At 51.5% G+C, this 26,911-nt stretch overlaps 1 protein-coding gene across 1 annotated transcript; it reads left to right on the top strand.

Annotated features, from left to right (window-relative positions):
- The first annotated feature begins 299 nt into the window (after positions 1–299).
- NOL6 (nucleolar protein 6) lies at positions 300–26,911 on the top strand. The gene is made up of 25 exons (XM_063180731.1): positions 300–713; positions 1,967–2,083; positions 2,348–2,527; positions 3,122–3,290; positions 4,034–4,168; positions 4,308–4,471; positions 4,676–4,796; positions 5,117–5,175; positions 5,321–5,422; positions 5,954–6,069; positions 6,448–6,625; positions 7,027–7,149; positions 7,305–7,453; positions 8,185–8,260; positions 10,419–10,559; positions 10,843–10,954; positions 11,174–11,328; positions 11,587–11,750; positions 12,207–12,359; positions 13,519–13,616; positions 14,508–14,632; positions 14,796–14,885; positions 16,937–17,134; positions 25,310–25,411; positions 26,531–26,911. The coding sequence occupies exons 1-25, from the start codon at positions 300–302 to the stop codon at positions 26,678–26,680; spliced, it is 3,591 nt and encodes a 1,196-aa protein (XP_063036801.1). The 3' UTR covers positions 26,681–26,911.

Here is a 26,911-nt window from a genome sequence, read left to right as displayed (position 1 = left end):
CCGCTCCTGCCGGCCAGGCCAGGCCGGCTCAGGCTCTCGGCAGGCCACATCCAGGATATCCACCCCGATAAAGCATCAGATACTACAACCGGGATCTGCGGCGCGCAGGCGGCCCCGCGCTCGCCCGCCTGAAGGCGAAACTCCGTCACAGTGCCCTGAGAGCCGCAGTTTTGGGGTGAAAGGCGGCGATTTCGGCAAACCCGCGGCCCCCGGAGCCAGCCAGCGGCGCCGCCATCGCTGCGGAAGCAGCGCGGCGCTGCGGCTACGCCCCCAGCGGGCGGGCATGGGCGGCGGGGCCAATGGGAAGCCCCGCGCCGCCCTGCGCGGCCAATAGGAAGCGGCGCTCGGCGGCCGCGGGGCGCGCGGCGCCGCACGTGGTGACGGGGGTGCACGTGGGCGGCGGCCATGGCGGTGAGAGGCGGCGGGTCCGGGCCGGGGGATCGCGGGGCTGGTCCGGGCCGAACCGAGCCGAGCCATGCTGTGCTGTGTTCTACCCGCAGGGCTCTCCGGAGGCGGCGGAGGAGGCGGAGCAGGGCCCGGAGCCCGCCGCCGGGGGCGCGGTGCGGCGGGGGAAGAGGGCTGCCCCGGCAGCCGCAGCCCCGCAGCCGGCCAAGCTGAGCCGCGCCGAGCTCTACAGGCCGCCGACCAGCGAGGAGCTGACCCAGCTGAAGGAGACGGAGGATCTGTTCCACTCCAGCCTGCTCCGCCTGCAGGTCAGCCGGGGGGGCCGCGCACTGCCCCGCGGGGGGAGCCCAGAGCCGGGGATGAGCTGGGGCTGTGTTAGGGGAAGATCAGCTGGCAGCTGGACCATAGAATCATAGAGCAGTTTGGGTTGAAAGGGCCTTTAAAGATCATCTAGTTTCAACCTACCCAGGGTCACTTTCCACAAGACCACTGGGTTGCTCAGAGCCCCGTCCAACCTGGCCTTGAACACTTTGAGAAATGCAGCATCCACAGCTTGTCTGAACAACCTGTGCAAACACACAGGGATGAATTTCGTCCCATTTTTAAAATCTAAACCTACTCTCTTTGAGTTCAAAGCCATTGCCCCTTTTCCTATAGCTGTATGCTCTCATAAAAAGTCCCTCTCCAGCCTTCTTGTAGCCCTTTTAAGTGCTGTAAGGCCACAATAAGTCTCCTCAGAGACTTCTTTTCTCCAGGCTGAACAATCCCAATGCTTTCAGCCTTTCTTCATAGGAGAGCTGCTCCATCCCTCTGATCACCTTGGTGGCTCCTCTGTGCTGGCTCCAGCCGGTCCCTGTGGTTCCTGTGCTGGGAGCCCAGGGCTGGATGCAGGGCTCCAGGTGGGTCTCAGCAGAGCAGAGCAGAGGGGCAGAATCCCCTCCCTGCCCTGCTGCCCACGGGGCTCTGGGTGCAGCCCAGGACACGTTTGGCTCTCTGGGCTGGGAGTGCCATGGCTGGGCCATGTGCAGCCTCTCACCCACAGCACCCCCAAGCCCTTCTGGGCACGGCTGCTCATACCCCAAGCTGGATTCAACATCTTGCACATGGTGTCTAGTTGATTCTCACGGGCCCACTCCTTGAGCTTGCATGGGATGTATGGCATCCCATCCTTCAGGTGGCTCTAACATTGGTGATTTTTATGAGGAACATTTTTGATCTCCTAGCTACTTGCTGCTGTCAGTGGCAGGATCTCCAGGGCCTGGTTTGTGGTGGGAATCTGTGTGATTGTTTCCTGCAGCTGATTCTCTGTCATACAAACTGCCTTCCTGAGAGCTGTGCTTGTGTGAATTACGTCAGAGTTTTTTTTGGTTAGGCTGGAGATGATTGCAATCCAGCACTCACCGAAAATGGCAGGAACAGGCAGGGTTTAAGGAGAGTTTATTGTGTCCCCCAACTCACCAGCTGTCCTCTGCAGCAGGCTTATGGTTGGTGCTGGAGGACAAGGTAAAAGCAGCATTTCCAGTGTTACAGATGCCTTTGATGGTCCCCTTTCCCCCTACAGATTGAGGAGCTTTTGAAGGAGGTGACATTGAAGGACAAAAAGAAGAAGAAGATCGATGCCTTCCTCCATGAAATTAACAGCCTGCTGAGCGCCATCCCAGAGACCCCAGAAACTGAAGTATGTTCCTGGATTATGGGAGAGGTGGCAACACCCCTGTCCTGGATGGAGCAGAAGCAGGCTCTGCTGTTGCTCTGCAAGCACAGCTACTCGTGGACTGTCTCCTTTAGGGGCTGAAAAAATAATAATTTGCTTTTTCTTCGAGGAAAAAGCAGGGACACTGTCTTTAGATTCTGTGCAGCTGTGTGGGGAGCGGGCTCTTGGTCCCTGCACGTGTGCTGCTGTTGGTGCTCAGAGTGCTTTGTGTGTCCTGTCTGTTCCCAGCTCACTGACCAGGCCTGGCTCTCCGAGGGTGTGAAGGTCCCGTTCCTGCAGGTGCCATTCAGCGTCAAGGGAAGGTTCCACTTCGTGCCCCCAGCCGAGCTGAAGGTGGTGGGCAGTTACCTGCTGGGCACCTGTGTCAGGCCAGAGATCAACGTGGACATTGCAGTGACCATGCCACGGGTGAGTCTGGCCGTGCCACCTCCGAAATGGCTTGGACCCTGCCAGAGCCCTGTCCTCTCCTGTCCTCCATGACCCCTGCCCTGCCCACTCCATTCCTCAGTGAGGTGGCAGCATCTGGATATGCAGGATGACTTCCACAAGGAGCTGGGGAGTGTAGGCTGGCCCTTGCTCTATCAGAGCAGCTGCTTGATCATAGTTCCTCATGAGGATCTTCCTTCTCTCTGCCCGGATGGAACATTGCCAGGGAGATGCATGCTGTCTGTTTTTGTACCCAATTGCACTTCTACCACAGCTCCCAAGACTGTTAAAGGGAGGGAGATGTTTGGAGCCTGGTAACCTCCTCTTGCTGCCCAGACTTGATTGCAAGAAAAGCTTGAGACCAAGCACACCCTGTCTGGCTGCATGACTGCTCTTGTCTCCTGCAGTCCTGGAGCTCGGTGAGCCAGTATCAAGCTCCTGACCAGCTTGGAGCTCCTTGGGGCTGAAACAGGGCTGCCTGTGGGGCCAGGGAGAGCTGTGGGTGCAGGGGTGCCTTGGGCTGAACCGAACTTGGCAGGCAGGTGAGGTGACATTGTCCTGTCCCTCTTTTCCCAGGAAATCTTTCAGGACAAAGATAACCTGAATCAGCGCTACCACCGGAAGAGAGCCCTGTACCTGTCCCGCATTGCCCAGCATTTGTCCAAGGAGAAGCTCTTTGGCAGTGTGAAGTTTGCCTACATGAACAGCAACCATCTGAAGCCCATCTTGCTCCTGAGGCCTCAAGGTGGCACTTGAGCCTTGCTCTGGTGTGGGGTGTGACTGGGTACAGGTGTTGGGTGGAGGGTGCTGGTGGTGGTATGATACCATTTAATGCCCCTTTGGAGAGGGATGGGTCTTAGGGTGCCATCACAATTGGTGCTAAATTTTGGGTGCTTCTCAGCTGTTTTCTCTCTTCACACAGAGTCTAGTCCTCAGGGTCTCTCCCCTGTGCTTGGCTGGGCTCTCCAGCCTTGGCCTCACTGGCTGGCATATCCTGTGGGTACTTCAGGGAGTAAGAAAGTAAACCCTACAAACCACACCTGTATCTAGCACTGCCCTTCCTTCCTGCTCTCCCCAGCCCTGTTCCCCACTGTCCTCCTGCCTTCCCCAGGAACCTGTGTGCAGTTTGTCTCTTCCCTAATGAGATGACATGGGATGCATGGGCTGCTAAGTGCTGCTTGTTCCCACAGTCCTCAGGAGATAGTGGGTTGGGGTCTGGGACAGATGTGGCATGGCAAGGCCAGGGCAGGTGAGCCTGCCAGGCTGAGCAGTGGGGAGGAGATTGAGGCTGGGGTATGAGATGTGTGACCTCAAGGTCATCACTGGCTCTGGGATGTGGTCACTCTCTGCTCTGACATGATTTCCACAGCTGTGGAACTTTGCTGGGAAGGAGGTTTTGCCTTTGCCCAGGCTGGGGATGCTCTTTGTTTTCACAGTTTAATCTCTGACACCTCTTCCTCCTGTACCTCTCCCCTTGGGTGCTTACAGGCAAGGATGAGAAGGTTGTCACTGTCCGACTCCATGCTTGTCCCACCTCGGATCTCTTCAAACCCAGCCGCTTCTACCCTAGCAAGAACAACGTCCGGACCGCCTGGTTCATGGAGCAGAGCACCCCCAAAGAAGGTGCAGCCTGGGGCTGGGGGAACATCAGGCTGTTTGTTTCAGGCAGAGGCTGCCCCCAGTGCCTGTGGGTGGGTTCACTGCAGCCCTTCAGGTTTTTGGTCGGTGTTTGGGTTCAGCATGCTGTCATCTCTCCACACAGGAACCACTGAGCCCCCGACCCCGCACTACAACAACTCCATCCTCTGTGACACAGTGATGCTCTCCCACCTGCATTTCTTGTCTAATGCAGCCACGGACTTCCCAGGCATGAAGGATGGCGTGGCCCTCCTCAAAGTTTGGCTGAACCAGCGGCAGCTCAGTAAGGTATGTTCTGTGCCAAGGTGGGCTCTGCTCACCTGGCTAACCTGCCTTTGGCCTGCTCTCCTTCCTGTGGCACAAGGGTAGTGCTTTGGTCCTGGTGGGTGGGGTGGTGGCTTGTGGCTTTGCTTTGAGCTGTGTTAGGTTTCCATGGGGGCCCCGTCCTAATTTGTGTGCTGCCATGGGGTTGTGGTACCTCTGTTTTCACAGGGCTTGGGGTGCTTCAGTGGCTTCTTGGTCTCCATGCTTGTTGCCTACCTGCTGATGAAGCGCAAGATTGTGAAAATGATGAGTGGCTACCAGGTTTTGAGAAGCACTCTGCAATTCCTGGGTGAGTTTGCAGGGGCCCCTCTGGACCAGGAAAGGTTGCTGTCTCTGCACATAGTGGGGGAAGAGGCAGAGAGGCCACTGTGGCTTTTCTTTTGTGCTGAGCCCCTGCAGGTGGGATGGACAGGAGGAGATGTCAACAGAGCAAGGCTGGATGGTGCAGCTTGCAGTGGGTAGTTCTAATCATAGGGTGGAGGCCAGCATTGTATTGTAGCTCTATTGATGTTTTTAGACTTTGGTGGTATTGGCATGTAACCATGCCACTGTCACCAGGGGGAGAGGTGTGGATGCTGGTGTGACTTGTTCCTTCCTGTCTGTCCACAGCCACCACTGACCTGAGTGTGACAGGGATCAGTCTAGCCAAGGATGCTGATCCCTCCCTGGTAAGCAGCCCTCTGAGGGGTCTTGTGCCTGAGTCTGTCTGTATTGCCACTGCTCCTGGGGGTAGGATGTGCCTGTTGCAGGGAGGGCAGATGGCAACAGTTTTGGGGTATGCTGTAGCACTAAGGACTGTGTTTGCTTTTCCAGCCTGTCCTGGATGATTTCCACCAAGCATTTGAAGTGGTCTTTGTGGATCCCTCTGGATTGGTCAATCTCTGTGCTGATATGACTGCCAGCAAATACCACCAGGTACTGAGCAGGTTGTGGTGGCTTCTTAAGGTGCTGTCTGAGGAGCGAGCTCACACAGAGGATGGTTAGGTATCTTTGAGGAGGATCTAGGACCAAGGGACAGCATTCATTGTGGTTTCCTAAGCTTTTAACATCTCCAATTTTGAAGCTTGGAAGTGAATTAGGAGACTTAAATGTAGTACTGCCTTGCCAGTCTTGCTCGAATGGTGTGGGAAAGTTGTTTCCCTCTTTGTGTGCACCTTTGGGTGAAGCCAAGCAGCTTTTTAGCAGACGTAGCTGTTCTGTAGGAGAGAAAAAAAATGGATCACCTTAATGTCAGGGATATCAAGAAGGGACAGACTGGCCAGCAGTGAGAGCAGTTTGTTACTTGGCTTCATGCTAAGGACAGAGACTGGGATCAGGGTGTGCTGCTGACCATGGAACTGGGCTGGCCCTCACTGATGGGGGAGCACAAGTGCCCGCTGCTGGAGGGACTTGCTTTCCTTCTCCCTTTGCATTCATGCTCCTGCACTGCCTTCCCTCCTTGCTCAGGTCCAGTTGGAAGCCAAGCGCTCCATGGAGATTCTGGATGACCGGATGGTGGATGGCTTTCAGGTGCTGCTCATGACCCCAAAGCCCATGCTCAGGACCTTTGACCACATCTTCCAGTGAGTCTCACTGTGCTGGTGGGGTGGTGCTGAGGCAGCCTGCTCAAAGACAAGTGAGCTGCTGCTGGCTTTGGTCCGGGTTAGATTTGAACGTACCTGGTGGGAAGTGGCTCTGCTAAGCTCTGAGATAGACGCTGGTGCCTCCTTGTACTGGGCTGTTCCACTTTTACTGTCTAGATAGCTTCCCAGAGGAGGGGAGCAATGTTTAAGCCTTGGAAACAATGACCAGCATCTCCTGAGATGCCAGAGGGCATTCTTGCAGCACCCATCGTGGGCTAGGACCCTCAGTTCCCCATTTCATCCATCCTCTAACATAGCCCTCTCTCAGAAAGGATTTGGTGGCAGAGGTAGGTGACCAGCTTCTCTTCTTCTCTGTAGCCTGAAGCATGTCTCCAAGCTGCAGGGTACCTGCAAGAAGATGGAGCTGCTGAATGAGCTGATGGATCGGGGTGGGAACTATGTGGCTGCAGCCCTGCCCTTCGTTGTCTCGCTGCTGGCACGGGGTCTGTCCCAGAGAGCACAGCTTGTGGCTCACTCCCTGCCCCAGATCCCCGAGGTAAGGCAGCTTGGCAATGACACTGCACCCTTTGCAGCTTGTAGGGTTTCACATGTCTCTGATGGCACTACAGAGCATAGGGAGGGCATCTGTGCTCACTGGGGAAGGAGACAGGCTTGTCTCCCTTGGTGGGAATATGGAACCTGAGGCCCTGCACTGGGCTGTGGGATGCAGCTGTGTTGCTTGGTCTGGGCACAAGCTCTGGTCCAGTAATGAGGAAGGATGAAGACAGCTTTTCTTGTAATTGGGGAGACCTGTTAGATGAGACTTGCCGTGTCTGTGCTTGTCTGGGCCCCTGGGAGGACATAGCAGGAGGTTCATCTAGCACCCCAATATCCCAGCAGCTGCTGCTCCAGAAACCTCATCTCTCCTTGTGCCTCATGTTCCTCATTTTCCCACAGTGGCCAATTGATGCTGACCCCCCAAAACACAAGGATATGGGACCCCTGACGTTTGGCCTCCTCTTTGTCCCAGAGTTTGCTGCCAGCACGCTGGAGAAGGGTCCTCAGGCTGATCACCCTGAGGTGAGGGGAGCCCTGCTTGTGCTGAGTAAGAGCAAAGCTGGTGCTGTGCTGTGGTTGAACACAGCTGGGAGGCTGGCTGGTAATCTTGGGAAGGTTTTGTCTGGCCTGGAAATGACCCGTGTCCCTGTGCTGGCTTGGTCAATGTTCCCCCACAGGCCTTGGAGTTCCGGACATTCTGGGGAGAGAAGTCAGAGCTGCGTCGGTTCCAGGATGGCAGCATCTGTGAGGCTGTGGTGTGGGAGGCCAGCACTGCCTGCCAGAAGCGCCTCATTCCTGAGCAGATCATCAGGCACCTGCTGAAGCTGTAAGTTGCACTGAGCAGCAGCTGTGGGTCGCTCCATGTGTCACTCCTGCCATGTGTCCTGTCCCTGGTGACCCATTGTCAGCTTCATGCTTTCTGGGGTGTTGTGGGTTGTTTCAGATTTGTGAGATCATTTGAGATCATTTTAGTTGTCCTAATGTTGTGAGCTGCTTCCCAAAAGTGGGTGGGAAGGGTGGGCACCTGGTGCTGTAGCCTCTGCTGGATGTAGTGCAAAGGGCAAGGAGGCAGCATGGTCCTGCCCTTACCTTGTGGATGGGATGCTGGGATACTCCTCAGAGCTGGAAGAGAAGCTGTCTGAACCTTGCAGGACATTTTTGTGAAATCCTCTAAGACCTTGTAGTGGTTCACAAGATTGTGTCTTCTCTATGGCATTGGAATGCCTCTGCAGCAGTTTATACAGCAGTTTATCTGCCAAAAGTGAGGGCCTCTTGCACAGAGGGTTTGCCTGTGCCTCTTTGTCCTGGCTTGAGGATGGGTCTTGTGAGCAAAGGCTGCACATTGGTGCCTTTGGCTTTGCATCCTGTGAAGTTGCACAAGTGCTGGTCACTTTGGGTGGATTACTTGGGCAGGGAGGAATGCACAGAGATTTGTCTTTTCACCAGGATCTTCCTTAGAGAGGGATTGCTCATTCTTGGGCTGACCCACGCAGTGTCAATAGGATCAATAGGCTGGCATGTCGTAGCTGTGATGCTCTGTTGTCTTTTCCTACATAGCCATGCAGATATTCCTGAGTCCTCCATCTGCTACACAGGAGCCCTGCTGGAATCTGTGATCAAGACTGGGAAAGAGGTATGATTGCTTCCCCGTGGGGCTGGGGCTCTCTCCAGGAAAAGCAGTGAGGGAAGGGCTGTAGGGAGGTCATTTGAGTGGCTCTGAAGCAGCTGGGTGGTTCCCAAGAGAATGAAGTAGGGGTAAGGATCTGCCAAGTCTTTCATGGTAGCCAGTGCAAAACTGCTGACTCCTCTTGCTTTAGCATCCCCCAGACCTCATTTTCCCCTGCAAGCACCCTACTGTCCTATTCTCACTGCTGTTGTCCCTCTGTCCACATGCCTGAGCACATATTACTGTCCCACAGTGCTTGTCTGGCTGCATCCGTTAGGACATGGGCCAGGCAGTTCTGTGGTGCCATCCCTTAGGTCCAGCTGGCAAACCCAGGGAAAGGATCTTTCCTGGCATATTGCAAAGGGCTAGATTGTGCTCCATTTGAATGTGCAGCCAAAACAAAAAAACTGCACTTTCAGACAGAAAAGATGCATCTCAGAGGCTGGGAAATGTCCCTCCTTACAACTTCTGCTTTTCAGCTTGTGAAATTAAAATCTGGAGATGAGCCATGAGCACTTTGGCACACTTTGTTGGTCTTTTTGTACTGATGCCTTAGGATTTTAGTATTAATATTTTTCATATATTTGTAATGCTGCACTTCTTTAGTGTATAACTCTAAACCCCATATAGAGTGTTAGCTACTGTCTTCACATTTTAGTTAGACAAAACAATTCCTCTCTAGGCCTGGAAATCAAGGATACCTTACTATCTCAGGCCCTGAGAAATGCAAACAAAAGGGAGCAAACTTGGAGTAAATGTCTTCATTACCTGAAGCCGTAATTGGAAGATTAACCCCTAATGTGCAAATGAACCAAACTTAAGAAAGTATGAAAACCCATACTATTTTTGGGTGTAGCCCCTGAGGAGGGCTTTTTCTGCCTGAAAATGTGCCTGAAGGCCCTTTTTATTCCCTTGATTTTGTCTGGCTCTGCTTGTAGGTAGTCCCAAAAAGGCATCAGTACAACCAGCTCTTTACCTGGTTGTTGGATGGAGGAAGAAATTGTTTCCTTTCAAGTTTTTCAGAAGTGGTGCACATTTGATGGAAAGGGTCTCCTGTGCCAGAACCGATTGCGGTCTGGGCAGAGCTGGGTGTCAGATTTGAGATGAGATGCTGGTTTTCACAGCTGTTGTGTGGTGAGGCAGGAGGGTCTGTGTGCTGTGTCCCTTCAGACTGATCTGGGGCTAGCAGGGCTGATACACCCCAGTCTAACAGGGGATGCATTTTCCTGGAGCCTGAGGGGTGCTTAGGGGTTCCACTGTTGCCAGTCCTTGAGGAACAAAGGAGAAGGTTGCTGTTGAGTGGGTGGTGGGTGCAGGGGTACCTGCTCCTCCAGCTGTTTGTGTGCAGGCAGCTTGGGGAGCCAGCAGTGTGAGGATGTGCAGGATGAAGGCAGAGGAAGGGTGCAGCCAGAATCAAGATGGGGTTGGTGGTTCGTGGCACACCCACAGAGGGTGCTGCTGCTCTGCCAGAGAGCCCAGGTTGGAAAACTCCAGGCAGGTTGGCTCCTTGTGTGACTCAGCTGCCTCTGAGCTGGGTGGTTTGGTGTCACCAATGTGACAGATCAGGCTGCTCTGCTGTTACTTGGAGAGGTGGAAGCAGTAAGGGCAGCACCAGTTGTCCTTCTGGTGCTTCTCTGCTGCCCTCCACAGGGTTCCTGTGATGCTCGAATGTTTTCTATCTTTGCTTTTGCCATTTGCCAGCGCTCTGCCTTGGCTAAGGATGTAGTCAGTGGAATTTTCTATTAACTGCTGCCTCTGTTGGAGTCATGGTAACTGCTGGGGAGACAGCAGCACTGCTCTCACCTTGCCAATGTATGATCCCTTTATTCCCAGATCATTCTTGGCTTCTCCTTTACTATAGTGACTGCTGGCAGTACAGCTCTTGGTGCTGCCTTAGTGTCTTGCAAAAGAAATAATTTTATTTGCCTCTGGGGCTGCTGGAGAGTTGCAGACAGCCTTGCCCTTGTCTTTGCTCTCTTTCTTACCTCCCCATTTTGCTGAGCACTCTTGCCAGAAGCTGCTCCCTGGGGTGGCAGTGCTGGAACTTGGTTGGCAGCCCATGAGGGAGGCGAGGTGAGTGCAGGAGCAGGAGAGGTGCTTGGAGAGGCTCCCTGTGTGTCCGCAGGCTGGGGGAACGGGTGAGGAGGCCATGGTGAGCGTTGTCTGCTCCTACGATGACCTGAGCCGCAAGCTGTGGAACCTGAAGGAGCTGCCACTGACGGTGACGGCGGTGCAGGGTGTGCATCCAGCCCTCCGCTACACAGACGTGAGTGTCCTGGGCCAGGGCCACAGCTGGGGGGCTGCAGGGAGCTGGGGTGAGGCAGGACCAGGAGAATGAGCCACTCTCTGCTTTTGTGGCTCCTGAGAGCCCTTAGGCAATATGGTGCCTCTTCTTTGCTGTTCCATCCTTTGGGCTGGCTGTGCACAAGCTGACCAAACCCTCTGTACTGGAGGGCTTTGCTGGTGTGGGAGGTTTGGGTGAGGGGATACACATAGCCAAGAGGTTTCTGCTCCCTGTTCTCAGTTGCTGGGTGGCTGTTCTCTTTCAGGTCTTTCCTCCCATTCCTATGAAGCCAATTTATTCCTTCCATAAGAGAAGCAAGCACTTTCTGCTTCCTTCGGAGGAGAAGCCCTGCCCAGCCTACATAACACCTTTGAAGGGTAAGTGGGGTGACATGTGAGTGGGAGATGATCTGTTGGAGGGAAGTGGAGGCAAGCATCAATCCTGGCTCTGTTATTGCTGTGTTGGTGTGCTACAGGCAGGAGCAGAACCCTGTCTCCTCCTGCCCTTATGCTGTAACCTGTAGTTCCAGACACCCCTATCCAGCATCTTGTTTCTGGGTGGGATTCCCTGACCTCCTGCTCTCCCTTTGCCCCCAGTCATCTGCCACATGGAAGGCAGTGGCCAGTGGCCACAGGACAAAGGAGCCATCAAGCGCATCAAGGCCGCTTTCCACCTCCAGCTGGCTGAGCTCCTCCGGCAGCAGCACCAGCTGGTGTGCACACCTGCAGTCACCCACACTGACGTGTACAAGGTAGGGGGGTCCCCAGAACCTTCCCCAGGCCTGACCTTACTCAGGTGGGGGGGTGTGGCAGTGACTTTATGCTGGTGGGGGGCTGTGGCAGTGATCCCACTGGACAAAAACAATATTTGGATGGTAGGCCTAGGAAGGAGTGTGATGAGAGTGCATTGATGTCAGGATGCTGCTGTTGTATCCCTGAGGAGCAACATAACACACATCATGCTGCTTACGTCACCACCCAGCCTGACTTTGCCTTGTGTCCCATCTCAGGATGGCTACGTGTTCCGTCTCCAAGTAGCCTACCACCGGGAGCCCCTGATCCTGAAGGAAGTGGTCACTCCAGAAGGAATGCTGAAGTACCAGGACACAGAGGAATCTCGGCAGCTGGAGCTGGAAACGTTGCATCTGCCCTATCTAACCAGCTCACTGCATGGGTAAGTGAGGCAGAAAGGTCAGAATGTGAGGACATGGCTGAGAGGTCAGAATGTGGGACATGGCTGGAAACCAGCATGGAGGTGCTCTTGGATCCTGGAGGGTAGAGGAGCTTGGATCCCTCCTGGGTAGAGGAGCTTGCTTTGGGAGGTGGCCCTTCACCTGGCCTTGTGAGAGGCTCTTTGGAAGGATTAAGGGAGGGGTGTGGGTGTGAGTGGCACCACTTCTCACGCTGTAGTCACTGGTGTGAGGAGACAAATGCAGCATGTTTAGAGGGGAGCATGAGGCAGCATTTTCCCTTCTTCCCCCAACATCTCAGCATCTGCTGAAAGTCTCTGTGCTTGTGATGCTGTGTAAGTGTTCCTTGCAGATTTTTGCCCCTCTCTTCTTTCTCACCAAACGCCAGTGTGGGTCCTGGGGTGTGTGGGCTGAGCAGTGGCATGTGTCCCTCCTCACAGGCTCCAGCAGCAGCACCCTGTGTTTGGCAGCACTTCCCGGCTGGCCAAGCGCTGGATCAGCGCCCAGCTCCTGAGCGACAGCATCTCTGAGGAGTGTGTGGACCTGCTTGTGGCATTTCTTTTCCTCCACCCAGCCCCCTTCACACCACCCAGGTGAGGATGAGGAGCTGGCCCCATGGGGATTTAGTGCCTTTCATTTCATGCCATGGAGGAAGGGTGGGATGCTGCTCAGGTGAGAAGTGTTGGGAGGGTTCACAGCAGGGAGCATGAGGCCCCTGTGCTGCCAGAATACTGTCCCAAGTCCTGTTGGGAATTTTCAGAGGAGATGGAGATGCTTAGCACTGAGAGCTGTGGCTTTCCCCATGCTGTGCACTGCAGAGAAAAGGGGAGAGCAGGTAAGGCTGGGAGTGAGTGTCCTTGTGGCCTCTAGGTGCTGGTGGCGCAACTGCAGGGTGTCTTGTGCCTTCTGGAGGGCTGGTGAGGCCCCTTGTTCTGGGGGTGGTGGCCAGGAGAAGCAGGGTGAGAGCTGTGTTTGTGGCTACCAGCATGCTGGGGCTCCTGGGCTCCCTAGGAAGGATGTCAGGGTGGTGATGGCAGCTCCAGCCTCCCTCCTGGCGAAGGCTTCCAAGGGAAGAATGAGGGGTTGGGCCCTGAAATCTGAATGGAGCCGTGTGTTGGTAAATGCTGGCTGCTGGCAGACAGATGTTATGGGGCCCAGAGGAAGTGAAATGAAGTTAAAGGAAATGTTTTTCTTCTGTATGGAGTCAAAAGGTTACTCTGCCCTGCACTTGGGGTGCAGTTTCCTTTCCCAAAGTAGCAGGAACAGCAGTCTGATGCCTAGAATGCTTTCCTGTCTCCTAAAATAACAGAATTCCCATCTTCCCAGCTATCTGGCTTTGTGCATGCGTCATGTTACAGGGGAAGAGGCTCTCTGGGAACTTGGCTGGTGTTCAGGCCTGCACCAGAGATGGGAGCAGCCCTCTTTCCACCTCCTCCTTGTTCCAGACCCAGGAGTCTGGGTGGGAAGAGCATCGGAAGATTGGGCAGCTGGGAGGGGATTGGGGGGACACAGTGATTCACGTTTTTCTGGTTTCTTTTTCCTGAGGAATGAGGGAAAAGGGTGAAAAGACTTTGCCTGGAGATTTGGAGAAGGGGAAGTGTCTCAAATTTCTTCTGAACTTCCCTTTCCCATCACAGATATCCCTTGTTGGGCTGCATGTGGGTTGGGCCTTCACTAAGTCACCCCAAGTGCAGCCCTTCTTGCTGCCAGGGAAGCAAATGCTGATGTTGAGCTGTTTTGTCCTGCCTGCAGCTCTCCACAGGTGGGGTTCCTGCGCTTCCTCAACTTGCTGGCAACCTTTGACTGGAAAAACAACCCTCTGATAGTCAACCTGAACACTGGCCTCACAGGTGAGCAGGCAGTGGGTAGGAGAGCTGCACCATGAGATTCTTGGGCCCTCCTTGGTCAGTGCCTGGCTCCACATCTCTTGGATACATCACAGCTTGCACTATCAAAAGGAGGCTTTCCACTCCCTTGCTCCTGCCCTGTTATGTTTCACGTGCCTGCAGGATGGGTTTGGTTGTGCCATGTGTGGTTTCCTTTTCTTCCCTGCCTGCCTCTAAAGAGATGGGTCTCAGTGATGATGCTCTGCTGCTTCTGGTCTTCTTGTTGAAATCTGTGACAAGCGTGGGTGGTGTTGGATGTGGAGTTGTCTTTGAAGCAGTCTGTTCCTGCCCTCTAGTGTTTTGTCTGTTGATTGTTTTTTGGGTACAGGCTGGAGCCTCAGGAGACCATGGGATTGTATTTGCTCTGCAAAGTCATGGGATGGGGGAGATAGTTACCCCCAGCTTTAAAGCTGATTTATAAAAAAAAATAAAGGTGTCTGTGAGAGAATGGGTTTTGAAAACTAATATTTTCCAAAGTGCCCTCCAACTTATTTTAATGAACTAAGGAGCTTTTCCCCACTTGAGGGGAAATAAAAGACAAAAGGTAAAACACTCTTTGGATAACACAAACTGTCACTAGCTTATAATGTGAATTTCCAGCTTGTGTCAGTCTCAGTACCTACCCTGCCTGAGCTCACCTGAGTGGGTTCAGAGCAAAGGTCCATCTGATGGGAGAGAGGCACAAGTCCGAGGTGAAGGAGCTCTGGTTTCAAATGGAATATAGGATCAGAGGATGGGAGAGGATAAATCCTGTTGGGCTGCCTTTCCCTGGCTATGATGTGGGTGAGGAGATCAGAGGGCTGTGGATGGAGCAGAGCAAGCAGAGCATCTCACCTGTCTGCCTGCCCTCTCCAGATTCTGACTGCACGGAGATCAAGAACAAGTTTGTAGCATCACGCTCTCGCCTCCCTGTCATGTTCCTGGCCACCCCCAAGGACCAGTGGAGCTCCATGTGGACCCGGGAGCGCCCCTCGGCACAGGTGACCTGGGCCCTTTGTCCCCTTGCCTCCCTCTGGTGCTGCTGGCTTGGGGCACTTCTCTGCTCCTAGTGCTGGAGCCAGCTCTAGAGCCCCGTGAGGGAGGGATGTCTCTGTTACATCCAAGACTGCCAAGTTTTACCCTCTGACTTCCCTCCCTGCCCAGATCCTGCAGCGCCTTGTCCTGCTTGCCTCGGAGTCTCTCCGTGCCCTGGAGGAGCAGCTCATGGACCCACTCAGTGACCAGGATGTGAAGGTGACCCCTGGGGACAAGGGTTTTCAGGCTCTGGCCGAGCAGACTGGGCTTTGGTGGTGGTTGCTGGGATGTGTTAGGAGGTTTCAGGCTGTGGCCATGGGGTTGCCCTGGGATGTAAAGCTGCAGGGATGGGAGGAGGGAGGCTGGTGTCCCTCTGTGCCCCCCTGCTTCTGGGGGACCCAGCTCTGCACTGCAGCTCGGGGTGACTAGGACAAATTTATTCTGTATTCTCTAGTTTTCTTGGGACATGTGCAAACCCACAATATTCCTGTGCCAAATCAGTTGTGTGTCCATGACATGATCCAATGGTTCCTCTGGGAGACTGTTCTGGAATAGTTGTGGAAATCTGGCTTGTGTGCTCAACTCTAACCAAGCTTGGGGTGTTGGAGGTTTTGGCAGGACAGGCACTTTAGGAGGATGTTATTTTGGTTTGAATGGAGGAGTAAAGCCCCTATGGAGTTTAACTCTCTTGAGTTTCTCAGCGATTTCATTCTTTAAGTAAACTAAAACATCCATTAATGCAATGGACTTTAGAGATGTATATTTATTTGCCCTTTGAAGGGAGATCCATGTGTTTTGAAGGGTAGTTTGTTGATGTATGAGGTAGTGAACCAGGAGATTGAATCTCAAAAGACTAAAGAAGCCAAGCAGTGGTTAGATGTGACAGGTTCACATTAGGGACAGAAAACCTCAAATGAAAACCAAAACCAGAAACAGCACATACAGTGGGATTTTTTTTCTGGTTAAGCAATATGAAAAGGACTTACTGATACTGCTTTCTGTTCTGCTTTATTTTGCACTGGAAGTGTTATGAGGTGAGGATGTACTTGAGGCAGCAGCAGTGTGTGTTACAGGGCTGTGAAGGAATGAGGCATGGCCAGTGTGTTGCAGTCACAGTGCTGGCCCTAGACTGAAATTCAAGAGAGGCACATTGTGAGCTGAGGGTGATTAGCTTCTAAAACAAACTGTCACCTGGCCAGAGCAGCCTCCCAACACCTTGACTCAGCCTCCTTGGGACTCCTCCTTCCTCCCTTCCATTGCAGTGGGAATGTTTCTCATTGCCATGGAATTATGCCAGTGTCCTCCCTATGGGAGCCTATGATGTTCCTTAGGGATAAACATGTTTCGAGAGCAGAGCTTGGGGAAGGGATGAGGGAAAAGCCTTTCCAGTTTACTTTAGAGTTGGCTCCTCTGCAGTTGCCTCCTGTATCTAAGAGAGTGCTGCAAGCTGTTTTTTTTGCCTTTGCATGTGGGTCCCATGGGGACATGCCTGCTGTCATGAAGATGCACACATGGGTTAGCTCCCAGGGCACACACAGGAAGCCATGGACTTGATCTCTGGGTGGGACAGGAGGTCTGTGTGGAGCAGAGCTGGGACTGACTCAGTGCTGGTCACTGATGTTCTTCATGTGTGTTCTCCCTGGCCTGGCTGTAAACCAATTCCAGGCAGTGGGTTTTCTTCCAGTGCCAAGATGAGCAGTGTCCCACGCCTCTGTTCATGTCTCTGCATCATTTGTTCCATCTGAAAATATACATGTAGTTTTAAGTTTTTTCCATTTTAATACAGCTGTATCCAATAGCCTCTCCAAATATTTATGTGTCTGGGATTGCTCCCGTCCATTAATGGAGTTTTGCTCTCACCCTCTGTCTGTTTGATGGAAGATGCTGTTGCCCTCTGGGGCAAGTCCTGGTGGACAGATGGCACCAGCCCATTATTAAACAGCTCCTTTGTCCCCTGTGTCTTGTTCAGCTCCTGTTGGCTTCTTGATTCCCCTCTTCATCCTGAGGCTGTGCCATGTGCAGTGCAGTTATCTATCTCAGCTCACCTCTTTGTCCCTCTCTCTGTTGCCCACCCCACTGACATTTACTCAGGTAGGCTTCCTGGGGTCTGTGGCAAACTTGTAACATGAATCTCACAAAAGATTTGTCTTTGGTTTACTGCTTCCTAAGAAGAAGGAGACAAAATGCAGACAAGGACTTGGGAAACCTCTCTTACCCCTCCTGCCTGCTTGTGTCCTGTATTGACTAGCACTGTTTGTTTCTCCCTGCAGACGGTCTTCCGCCCTCCTTTGGACTTTTATGATGTCCTGATCCACCTGAATCCCAGCCAGATTCCCCGGCTCCTGGAGAGCGTGGACCGGCCGGTGAAATCGGTTTCCCGTGGCGTGGTGAAGAACAGCTCTGCCATGAACATCCTCTTTCCTGTGGTGGATTATGACCCTGTGCAGTTGTACCTCCAGGAGCTGAGGGTAAGCACGGCCTGTTGGAGAGGCAGATGGGGCACCCAAGGGGGAGCTCCCCTCTGGCTTTTGGATTGCTGATGGTGCAGGACATGGCTGGTGACATCTTTAGGTATTTACATGGGATGGGCATTGCTTCTCCAGCAGAAGTCCTGGTGAATACACCACCTCCTGCATGGAAATGGGAGTGCTGCTGTGATGTGAGGGTGAGCTCAGATAGAAACCACCAGGAGCTTTTGCTGAAGAAGATAGTAGTCAGCACAAAAGTGTCTTTAAATCATTTGTCTTCAGTTAGTTAACTCACTTTTCATGACTTCTTCCACCATTTGGTGTGCATGATGGGCAGTAGCCACATGCAATTTCTGGAGGGAAGTACAGGTATCCATGACATGGTCCCAGGAAGCTTTCTACTGTTAGGCCAGTGGTTGTGTGAGCCAGAGGAGATTAGTATTGGTTACAGAGTGGTCTCTCTGTGTTTGGCCACATGCATAATAACAGAGGAAGTTGCTAATGTGGGAATATGGAGAACATCAGTACCCAAAGTCATAGACCATGTTCTTTTCCACCATAAGGCCAAGCCAAAGCCTTGTCAAGCTGGGGAGATATGCAAAGTCCTGGATGACAGCAGTGATCCTCCCTGGATGTGGACAGCCTGTGCTTTGCACTTGTGCAGCACCTGGCACTTTGGCATTTCCCAGCTTCAGGGGTGGTAGCTGGGTTAAACGTTAGTGTTGGTTGTGCAGAGAGGTGGGGCTGTGGTGCCCTCTTCTCAGAGCCTGCCTTTGCCATCATCCCTTACTGATAGGAGTGCTCTGAGCAGTGTCAGAACTGTAAGCAGGGGAATCCAGGCTGGCTGTGGCAGGAAGAGGCCTGTGGGGGTCTCTGGCCCTGTTCCCCACTCAGGACAGAGCCAGCTTTCATGCTGGAGCAGGCTGCACAGAGCCCAGTCCTGCTGGATGCTGTCTGTCTCCAGAGATAGGGTTTTCCTACTTCCCTGCCTCAATGTTTGGCCACCATTGAAAAAGTGGTGCCTGAACTGAAACTCCAGTTTAGGCTGGAAGATTCTGGGCCCTCTCAGTTCAAGCTCTCCTTTCCCCTAATTAGGTACCTTAAGAGTTGGGCAAAGAAAACCTGCAAGGGTTTCTTTGAAGGTTTCCTCATCCTGGGCACAGCTCTGTTATCCCCCAGGTTGCCTGCCAGCCCCAGTGCATGATAACCTGTGCCCATGGGAATCTGCTGTGCCTTCAGCAGAGCTGCCAGGTCTGCCAAGGTGTAAGCTTAGTCCTCCTGTCACCCACAGCAGCCTGGGATGTCTTGGGTAGTGAGAGACAGGGATGTGTGAAAGGCTTCATAAAACTGAGGAAGACCACCAAATTGTGATACAGTTTCCTTGCAAAAAGCACTGCTTCCTCACCTGGAAGGACACTTGGGAGAGGAGGTGCCCAGTGCTCTCCTCCCTTTGAGAAGGAAGGTGGACCTCCATGCAGAGGGCACTGGGAGATTTCTTGGGCAAGAGGGAAAGGGAGAAGCATCCTTCACAAGGGTTTTAAAAGGGAGGAGGAAGCAGATTTGGAACTGTTTGCTCTTTCACTTTCCTTTCTGGTGTCTGAGGAGTCACATCAAGACCTGTCCCTTGCTTTTCAGTGATGAATGTTTGACTTGCTGCCAGGAAACCTCAGCCAAGAGGTGCAGATGTGAGTAGAAAATGGAGTTTTTAAAGTGTGAAATACTTCTCTACCTCATGCTAGAAGTGGGTTCTATTGCTGAACTGAGTTTTTCAGCAGCTACCAAGGTGCTGCAGATGCATGGGGACAGAGCCTCTGTATCTCTGAAGGGGTCAGGGCTAAGCAACTCTCATGGAAGCCTGAAAGAAAGAAGAATGCTTGCTTGAAGAGAAACTGGAGGATGCTGGATGAGCTGATTGGGAGAGCTGTCTCTTTGGGGAAGTTTGCAGCAGGTCTGGCTGTAGATTGAGGCAGTCAATCAGGAAACTCATTGAGGTTTACAGGGTTTACTTTTATGTATCTAGACAAGCTGATGTCAGTAAGTGGCTCTGGAAGTGAAAGGTAGAGAAAAGATTTTCCTGGAAGGCAGCTTTCATTAATCTTCAGGCAGTTATGATTTACATGGTCCAGTCAATAGTGACATCCAAATTGCCTGAATCTTTACTGCTTTTTACTGCCATTTTTATTAATACAGGTTATAATAGATTGGGAATTGGGTTTGCTCAGGTTGCAAACTACAGCTGCTCCTAAATCCAATATGCTGACATCCCAATGAAGAAAGATGCATATGAGCAAAGGTCACATTGCTTGTTGGAAGCAGTGTTGATTCTCTTGGTGTCCGTTGTTCTTTGACATGAGGCTTCCTAGGAGGGAACAGATCAGGAACTGGTTGCAGCTTTCTCTGAAGAGTGAGCTGTGGGGCAGAGAGCCCGAAATCTGCCTCAGCATCTCTATCTGGGAGGCTTTTCTTTGTCTTTATTGCTTTTAGATATTGTTTGTTCTCTTGTGGCTATCATATTGGAGATATCTTGCAGTAACAGTTTGCTTGTCATTCATAGCATCCAAATCAGTAGTGGGCAGTCCTGAAGGAGCTGGTAAATATCTGCTTTTCTAGGCAAACAGGTGTTTATTTTCCTGAAAAAATCACAGAAGTGGTGCTGCGCATGGTCTCAGAGAACTCAGTTGTATCCAGTTAAGTTGGAATGCCTCAGAAGCTGATTTTGCACTGCAGGACCACTGCAAGCTGCTGATGCTGAGCTGTCAATACAAGCTACTCCTTCCATGAGAAATCATCTGACTTCATCTCTCAGTGTATTGATGTTGTTGCTTCAAGGCAAAACCTTTTCATTGACTTTGGCTTTGCTTGGTAACCTCTCCAGCACCTTTTTATTTCTCCTTCCCTGGCTCTTGCTGCTCTAAGCAGTGTTCAGCTCTTCCTTGTCCTGTGGGCTGGAAGCTCTGGGGGTGATCCAAACCCTGCAAGAAGTTGGTGCCAGAAAGAAGTGTGGTGACAGCAGTGAATCCTTCTGAGAGAACCTTGGATGAGAAGGCAGTTTGGACGCAGAACTGACTGGCTTTGATTCAGAGTAATTTGCTCTCTCTTAACAGCACAAACCACAGAACTGAGCAATGGGGCTGTGGCCGTGGCTGACAGTGCAGCCATGGTGGGTTTGCAGCAACAAAGGGAGACATCTGCCTCACAGATGCTGTGGGATTTTGTGTTCTTCTGTGGGAAGAAAAGAAACATCTGCCCTTTACTGAGATTTCCACACGAAAACAGGATTTAAATGCCTTGGTGTTTTGATTGAATTGAGGGGGGCAGGGAGTGGCTTCTTCCCCTAGTTGAGGCTGGTAACCAGGAGATCCACTCTTCTGTCCAGCCTGTTTGTCCCTGTTCTTCTAAAGTCAAAGTGTTTAGCAAGGCAGTAGTGCTCTGGAGCTGAAAGATTGCTGTGTGCCTTTTCCAGGGAGCTTAATCAGAGTAGAAAATGAAAGAAGAGGTGCTGAGTCCTGACTGCTTGATTTTTTTCCCGCTTCAAGGAGATGTGCTGCAGGAACTGGCCTGAGTTGCTCTGGTGCCTGGGAGGCTCTGGGTAGAGATGAAAGGCTGGCTGTGGGATTCAGGCAGCAAATTCTTCAATTCCAGAACTGATCTGATAGAGAAGGCCTGTTCTGTGATCCTGTCCACATGAGAAGGCTTTGCAGACAGACACTTCTGAGGGAAAGCAGGTGCCAGACATCCCAGAGAGAGGGCTTCCCTGGAGATTCAGCCCATCAGCAGCCTCACTGCCACCTACAGCTCAGAGTGCCTGGTTGAGCAAACCCTGGGTTGGCTCCTGGTGGGGATTCTGCAGCAAGGCTAAATAAATTTAAGTGTCTGGGATGAGGCTCCCATTGAGTCTCCATCATGGCTGCTGATCTATGTTCTGGTGTCTGTGTGGCTGCAGAGCACTCCTGTGTTTGCTGGGGATGTGGTGTGAGAAGGCTCAGTCCGTGCAGCTTTTGCTCCAGGGTGACTTGGCTATCCTCTGGCCTTGAGACCATCCAGAGCACACAGGGCTTGTGGATTTGCTTGCCATGCCTGTCTGCCTGCATTCTGGAGCTCACAAAAGCCAAAGGCTCTGGTCACTTCCCTGAGCTGTTCACTGATTGTGGGGTACATTGGGTGAAGCTGCCTGTGCCATGTCCATCTGCCTGTCTGTTATGGCTCTTAACAGATCTCACATTTCTTACTGGGTCTTTGGTCTCACCAGGTCACTGATGGGATGTGCTGTCATTCACTGAGATTTAGCTTTGTTGGGCTGTAGGAAGAGCTTGTGGCAGAGAAGTTGTCCATTTTGTGAGATCTTTTCTGTGTGGATGAGCAGGAAAATGTTTCCTGCTTTACAATAAACATCCCTCTAAAGTAATGTTTTGCATTTCTTGCACCTTAAGGCAAGACCTATCAGGAAGACTTTGAGACTTTGAGCCCTTCCTTTCTTCTTCCCATGGTGTAAAAATGCGTCTCTTGCTACTGCATTTTAGAAAGGAATTAATGATAATAAAAATTCTCTATTTCCTAAAACATGTAAGCTGTGATCCTGTGTTGTAGCTGTAATTGGTGAAATCTTTCCAGGTCAGTCTGCTCCCTTGTTTTGACTGACAGGGCTGAGTCCTCCTATGGTAACACCAGGCAGACAGGGAAAAGCTGAGAAAGTTCTGTGGGCTCTCATGTTGGGCAGGAAGCTTCCGATCTGGATCTGCACCTTTGGAAGGGCAGAGGTGTCAGGAAATCCATCACCTGCTTTCAGGGCTGCAGAGCTGCCACAGACCCTTAGCACAGTGCTCTGGGCTGAGGGTGGATACACGTGTGTGTGCCCCTTTGCTCAGTGGGGCATCAGCCCCATGTGCTCCTGGGCTGAGCTGACAGGGGACTTGTGGCTGCATCTCTTCTGTGTTGGCAATGCCCTCCCAGAGCCTCTGCAGGGTTTGTCGTGTAGAAAGTGACAGAAGACTTTTGTCTCAATGATTTGGTGGATTGACATCTGTGCTGGTGCAGGCAGGAGGACAGGAGTGGCTTCTTTCCTTTCCACATTTCTTTCCTGCTGCCCCCAAGCCCCCGGACAAGGGATAGCTGCGTAGCTCTCAGGTGGAAAAGTTTGCTTAGTTTGAATGCAATTTGAAACCTTTTATCAGCTGAATCTCAAACCCAAGGATTTCCTTTGTCTTTTAAAAGAAAGTCACAGAGGTAGCCCCAGCCTGGGGTTACTTGGACAGTGCTCCTTGCTCTGTTGGGGTCGTGGGGGAGGCTCTCTCTGTGTCACATACCTGGGAGCATCAGGGCAGGTCACAATAGGGTGGCAGAAACCTTGAAATGTTAACCACAAATAAGTAGTTTTTTGTTGGAAGTAAGTAGCTTTAATAAGGTTTTACACTGGTGGGTTCCTTGCTAAGAGCACTTAAAATTCTCTGAACACTGAGCAAGTGTTTATTGATGCATTTGCCTTCTGAGCTGCTGTTGAACCAAGAAATAGTACTGTAGGACACATTTTTGTGTGCAGAGACCTCCCTTAAAGGCTCTTCCAGCATCTTCCAGTGATGCAACGAGCCTAATCTCTTGGTAGAAGCAAGAAAAAAATGTGGGGATAAAGGGTCAGATGGAAAAAATCCTTTCCCTAAAAGACAATGTAGATACTTAAACAGTAGCTACTTAACTAGCAGCAAGTAGATACTTAACAATGTAGATACCTAACAACTAGTAGATACTTAACTAAATTTCACTTAGCTCATTGCAAAATCCATGCTTCGGATGGAGGTGCTTAATCTGGTAATCCCATTTTAGATCCAGGCATTGTTTTACTCACTACATTTCTCCACCCTTTTCATTCCTATAACCCAGATGGTTTCTTAAAGAGGTTGTTCTAATCTTCTTCCAGGTGCCACATACACCTTCTCTCTGGACAATGAGGCCTCTCCAAAGTGTAGCCCTGAGCTTGTAGGTCCCCCATGTCCCTGTGAGGTTGGAGCCAGCTGTAGGTTTTGTTGATGGCGGCGATCTCTGTGGGCCTTGGAAGCTGACTTGCAACCAAAGATAGAGCACCTGGAGAAGTGAACAAACTTAGTCCCTGCCTTTTCTCCCTTTTCTCTGAAACTTTTCCTGGAAGAAGGTGTTTGCAGGCTCAGACAAGTCCAGTGACACTGGGCAGAGAACGTGGGATGTGGAAGGGAGGGTGAACTGTTTGCTTTTACTCCCCAAGCCTCTGAACAAACAGGAGTGCAGTGACTAACACACCTGACCCTTTTAATGCTGCCATTTCTCAAGAACTCCACAGCTCATGGGCCAGTTTGAAACACTATCACATGGATGACGCTGGGAGCAGGACAAGTGCTGAGATTTTGAATTGGATGCCATCCTTTTAACATCTGCCCTCTGCTCTCTGCTGTTTGGGGAAAAAAACCCAAACCTGCTGGGTATCAGGCCAAACAGTGGTTTTATTGGGAAATTAGCTGAGCCTGGGAGATTTTTTTTTACTGCAAATGCTGCTGGCTTCTGTCCAGCAAGATGCATCTGTAAGAAATACTGTTCTCACAAGGAGCATCGCGTGGCCCTGAGGCCTCGCCCTGCAGAGTAGCTGGGCTTTTTCAGGTTCTCACATGTCTGCTCCCCTTTGCTTCAGAAAGCTGTGCCTTGGCGGTCAGCGTGCCCTGAACTTTACTGCCATTCCTTGAGCTTTCCCTCCCTCCCTCTTTGGCTAAAAAAAGAGGAGTCTCCCCTGTTGACTGGGCTCTGAGCATAACCCGTTGCTCTCAGTACAGAAATGCCAGGGTGGATTACCTTTTTCTCAATGTATTTTTAGACAGTGGTTTTTCTAACCAGTTTGGTGAAATAATTCCTTGACCAGGCTTGCCCATGTGAAAGCCCATGGAGTGGGATGAGTTGGCAGTTCTTGGGATCTTTCCATCTTGATGACCTGATTTTTGTTGCCCTCTGTGAGGGCAGCAACACTCCAAACTCAAATCTGTCTCTGAAGATTGCAGACAACTCCACCTCTCCTTGCTTGTCAGGTCTGTATTCTAAAAATGCCACCTTACCTTTTAGGATCACTGGTAGCACCAACCCACTCTACCTTTTTTTCCTACTGCAATTCTGGTATGTCCATACAAGAGCCCATCCAAGCTTGTCTTTGATTATGATTTTCTTTTCGTACACATCCTCATGAAAACCTCATGATACGATGATGCCAGCAGAGACCTCTCTTGGTAAAAGCTGGGAAACTAAGGTGAGGGAGAAGAAGGCTGAAGAGGGAGCAGAGGGTCTGTATTCTGGGCAATAGTTTGTTCCAAGTCTGGTGAAGCCCTGTGCAGAAGCTTCTCCTGTACTGATGCTGGGGACTGTTTGCTCAGCCTGCTAAATACGTCTTGTTGCCTGATATTGATCTCCACCAAGACAAACACGTATCAGGGAGCAGCTGCTTGGCTGTCTTGGTCAGCTTCTTTCAGGGTACACTTCTCTTGGTATCAGCATGTTGGGTGATGAGCTGTGGGGCCAGACTTCTGGGTTCAAGAAGTTGCTTGCACACAGCATTGTTTCCTTGTGCTGTGGTGCTCATCTGCCTCCTTGCAGCCCTGGGAATCCAGCTGGTGTGGGCTTGGGGGAGGCCAGGCTGGGCTTTAGTCATCCCTTTGTGCAACATCTCTCTTTGATCTCTGCTGCCCAGCACCACCAAAGGAGATGCTCACTGGCACCACTGCTGAAGCACAAGGGGCAAGGAGGACAGATTGCTGCAGTGCCTCCTTTGAGCTTTCCATCTTTCCACCCCACAGAACTTTGTGTTATTACTTAAAACCTCTGCTCTAATGTTTCCTTTTTTGATAAAGTCCTGACAGCTCACATGGGGTTTATCTCGGTGGAAGAAGGAGCTTTGATATCTTGGTTGCACAGATTGCAGAGCTTGAGATGCTGGCCTCTGGTTTTGTGTTTGTCTTTGGTGCCATGAGATGTACTGTGGCAGGACTGCCTGCTGGGCAGGGCCTGCCTCTTTCTGTCTCATGCATTGTGGAATCTTGGATATGGTTGCTGGACACTGGGAAGGTACAGCTTGGTAGTGCCAGGTCAGCTGATGGAGGACCACAGTGAGAGACACTCAGGGGTTGTCACTGAAGGATCACTGTCCTTAACCTGTGTTTGTTTTCTCTCCAGAACGCCTTTGATGATCTTGCCTTGTTCTTCTATGACAAGCATGGAGGGGAAGTTATTGCAGTTCTGTGGAAACCTTTGAGCTTCCAGCCTCAGCCTTTTAAGGTGAGTTTTTGCCTCTGTTTTAAGCGTCGTGTTACCTTTGTACCCTGAAAGCTGAAGAGCTCTTTTTATCTTTCTGTATGGTAATTGATGAGAGTCCAACTCTCATCAACCCCAAAGCCCTTTGAGAAATGGAGGTCGTGGTTTTGTCGCCTCTTGGAAGGGGAGAAATCAAGACAGAGATGTGGCCGCAGTGCCTTCAGTATCAGGAGAACTGATAAGGAAAATAGACTATCCCATTCTTGTGGCTTTGGGATCTTCCCAGAAATACCCAGCCCAAGAAGCCTAGATCTGGAGTGCCCATGTCCTCGTTGATGCATGGAGCTGTTTTCCAGCTGCTCTGTGTGGGTTGGCAAACCCTGGAGGGTGGTTAAGCCAGGTGTGAGGCACACTGGAGTGATTCATGCTGCTTTCTATGAAGGAAAGACGCAAAGAAACCGGTTACTCATGGCTCTGAGCTGGCAGCCCAGGCTCTGCTGTCAGTCTCTGGTGATTTATCTCCCCTCTCTTCACGGCCAGAGGGCATTGGCCATTCTGCCTGGCTGCTGTTGTGAAACCCAGTTATTCACAGTGGTGAAACAGAGAAGGAGATGCTTGCATCGGAGCTGAGTCTGGCTGGGTTAAACACAAGGGTTCTGCTTTTGCCACTGTTGGAGCCAAGGATACCTTCCCACCTGAGGTCTTGACACCCACCAAAGAGCAGAAGTAGCTCTTACTCAACCTTGTGCTGTGATCCCTTTTGCACACTCCTTGTGCCCTGCTTACCCAGGCTTTGCTTGGTAACCTCTCCAGCACCTTTTTATTTCTCCTTCCCTGGCTCTGCACACTTGTCATTCCACCATGCCCCTGGCCATTGCTTTGCCTCGTGACTTCCTCACACTCTTGGGACTGTGGCTCCAGGGTAAACCCTAAAAGGGGCTGGAAGGGTAATTTTGCACTTTGTTAGCTCTAAAAATGAGCACTGATAGTGTTGAGAAGTGAAACTTGTGGAACTGGGTGTAGCAAGGTTTGTATGTGACAAGGCAGGAGAGGAACTTGGTTCACTTGCTTGGGGCTGGCAGAGGTTGCAGTGCAACTCTGAGCAGGTGCTCCCATTTGTGCAATGTTTTCTGTGTCCTGCAGGTCTCCAGCATGAGGGGAAGGAAGGTGACAACTCTGAACAACGAGCTGGTCTGCATTCCCAATGTGGAGGCAATTCTGGAGGACTTTGAGATTTTAGGAGAAGGCCTGGTCAAAAGTGTGGAAGCTCGTACAGAAAAATGGACTATCTGAAACCACTGAGAGGTGTCAGAGCGGCCTGTTCTCAAGCAGTTTGTTACCTCTGGGTCTGTTCCTTTCTATAAATCAGTCCTAGAAGATCCTTTTAGCTTTCTAAATCCCAGAACTGTATGTTTTACTCTATTTATCTTTATATGTATGGTTCAGAAAAGCAATGGGACCTGATATACAAATGCCTTTTTATTTTGAAGGAAATATAAAGATGGGATAAAGTTTTTGAAAATC

Source organism: Melospiza melodia, chromosome Z, assembly GCF_035770615.1.
Source record: "Melospiza melodia melodia isolate bMelMel2 chromosome Z, bMelMel2.pri, whole genome shotgun sequence".
NCBI lineage: Eukaryota > Metazoa > Chordata > Aves > Passeriformes > Passerellidae > Melospiza > Melospiza melodia.
Note: the sequence above shows the minus strand (reverse complement) of the source record. Positions and strands in the feature narration are given on the sequence as shown.

Excerpts from the sequence above, each read along its gene's own strand:
- NOL6 (XM_063180731.1), top strand. The coding sequence starts at position 300 with ATGGGAAGCCCCGCGCCGCCCTGCGCGGCCAATAGGAAGCGGCGCTCG. Across the intron at positions 2,528-3,121 it reads TTGCAGTGACCATGCCACGG|GAAATCTTTCAGGACAAAGA; the intron begins GTGAGTCTGGCC and ends CTCTTTTCCCAG. Across the intron at positions 10,560-10,842 it reads CAGCCCTCCGCTACACAGAC|GTCTTTCCTCCCATTCCTAT; the intron begins GTGAGTGTCCTG and ends GTTCTCTTTCAG.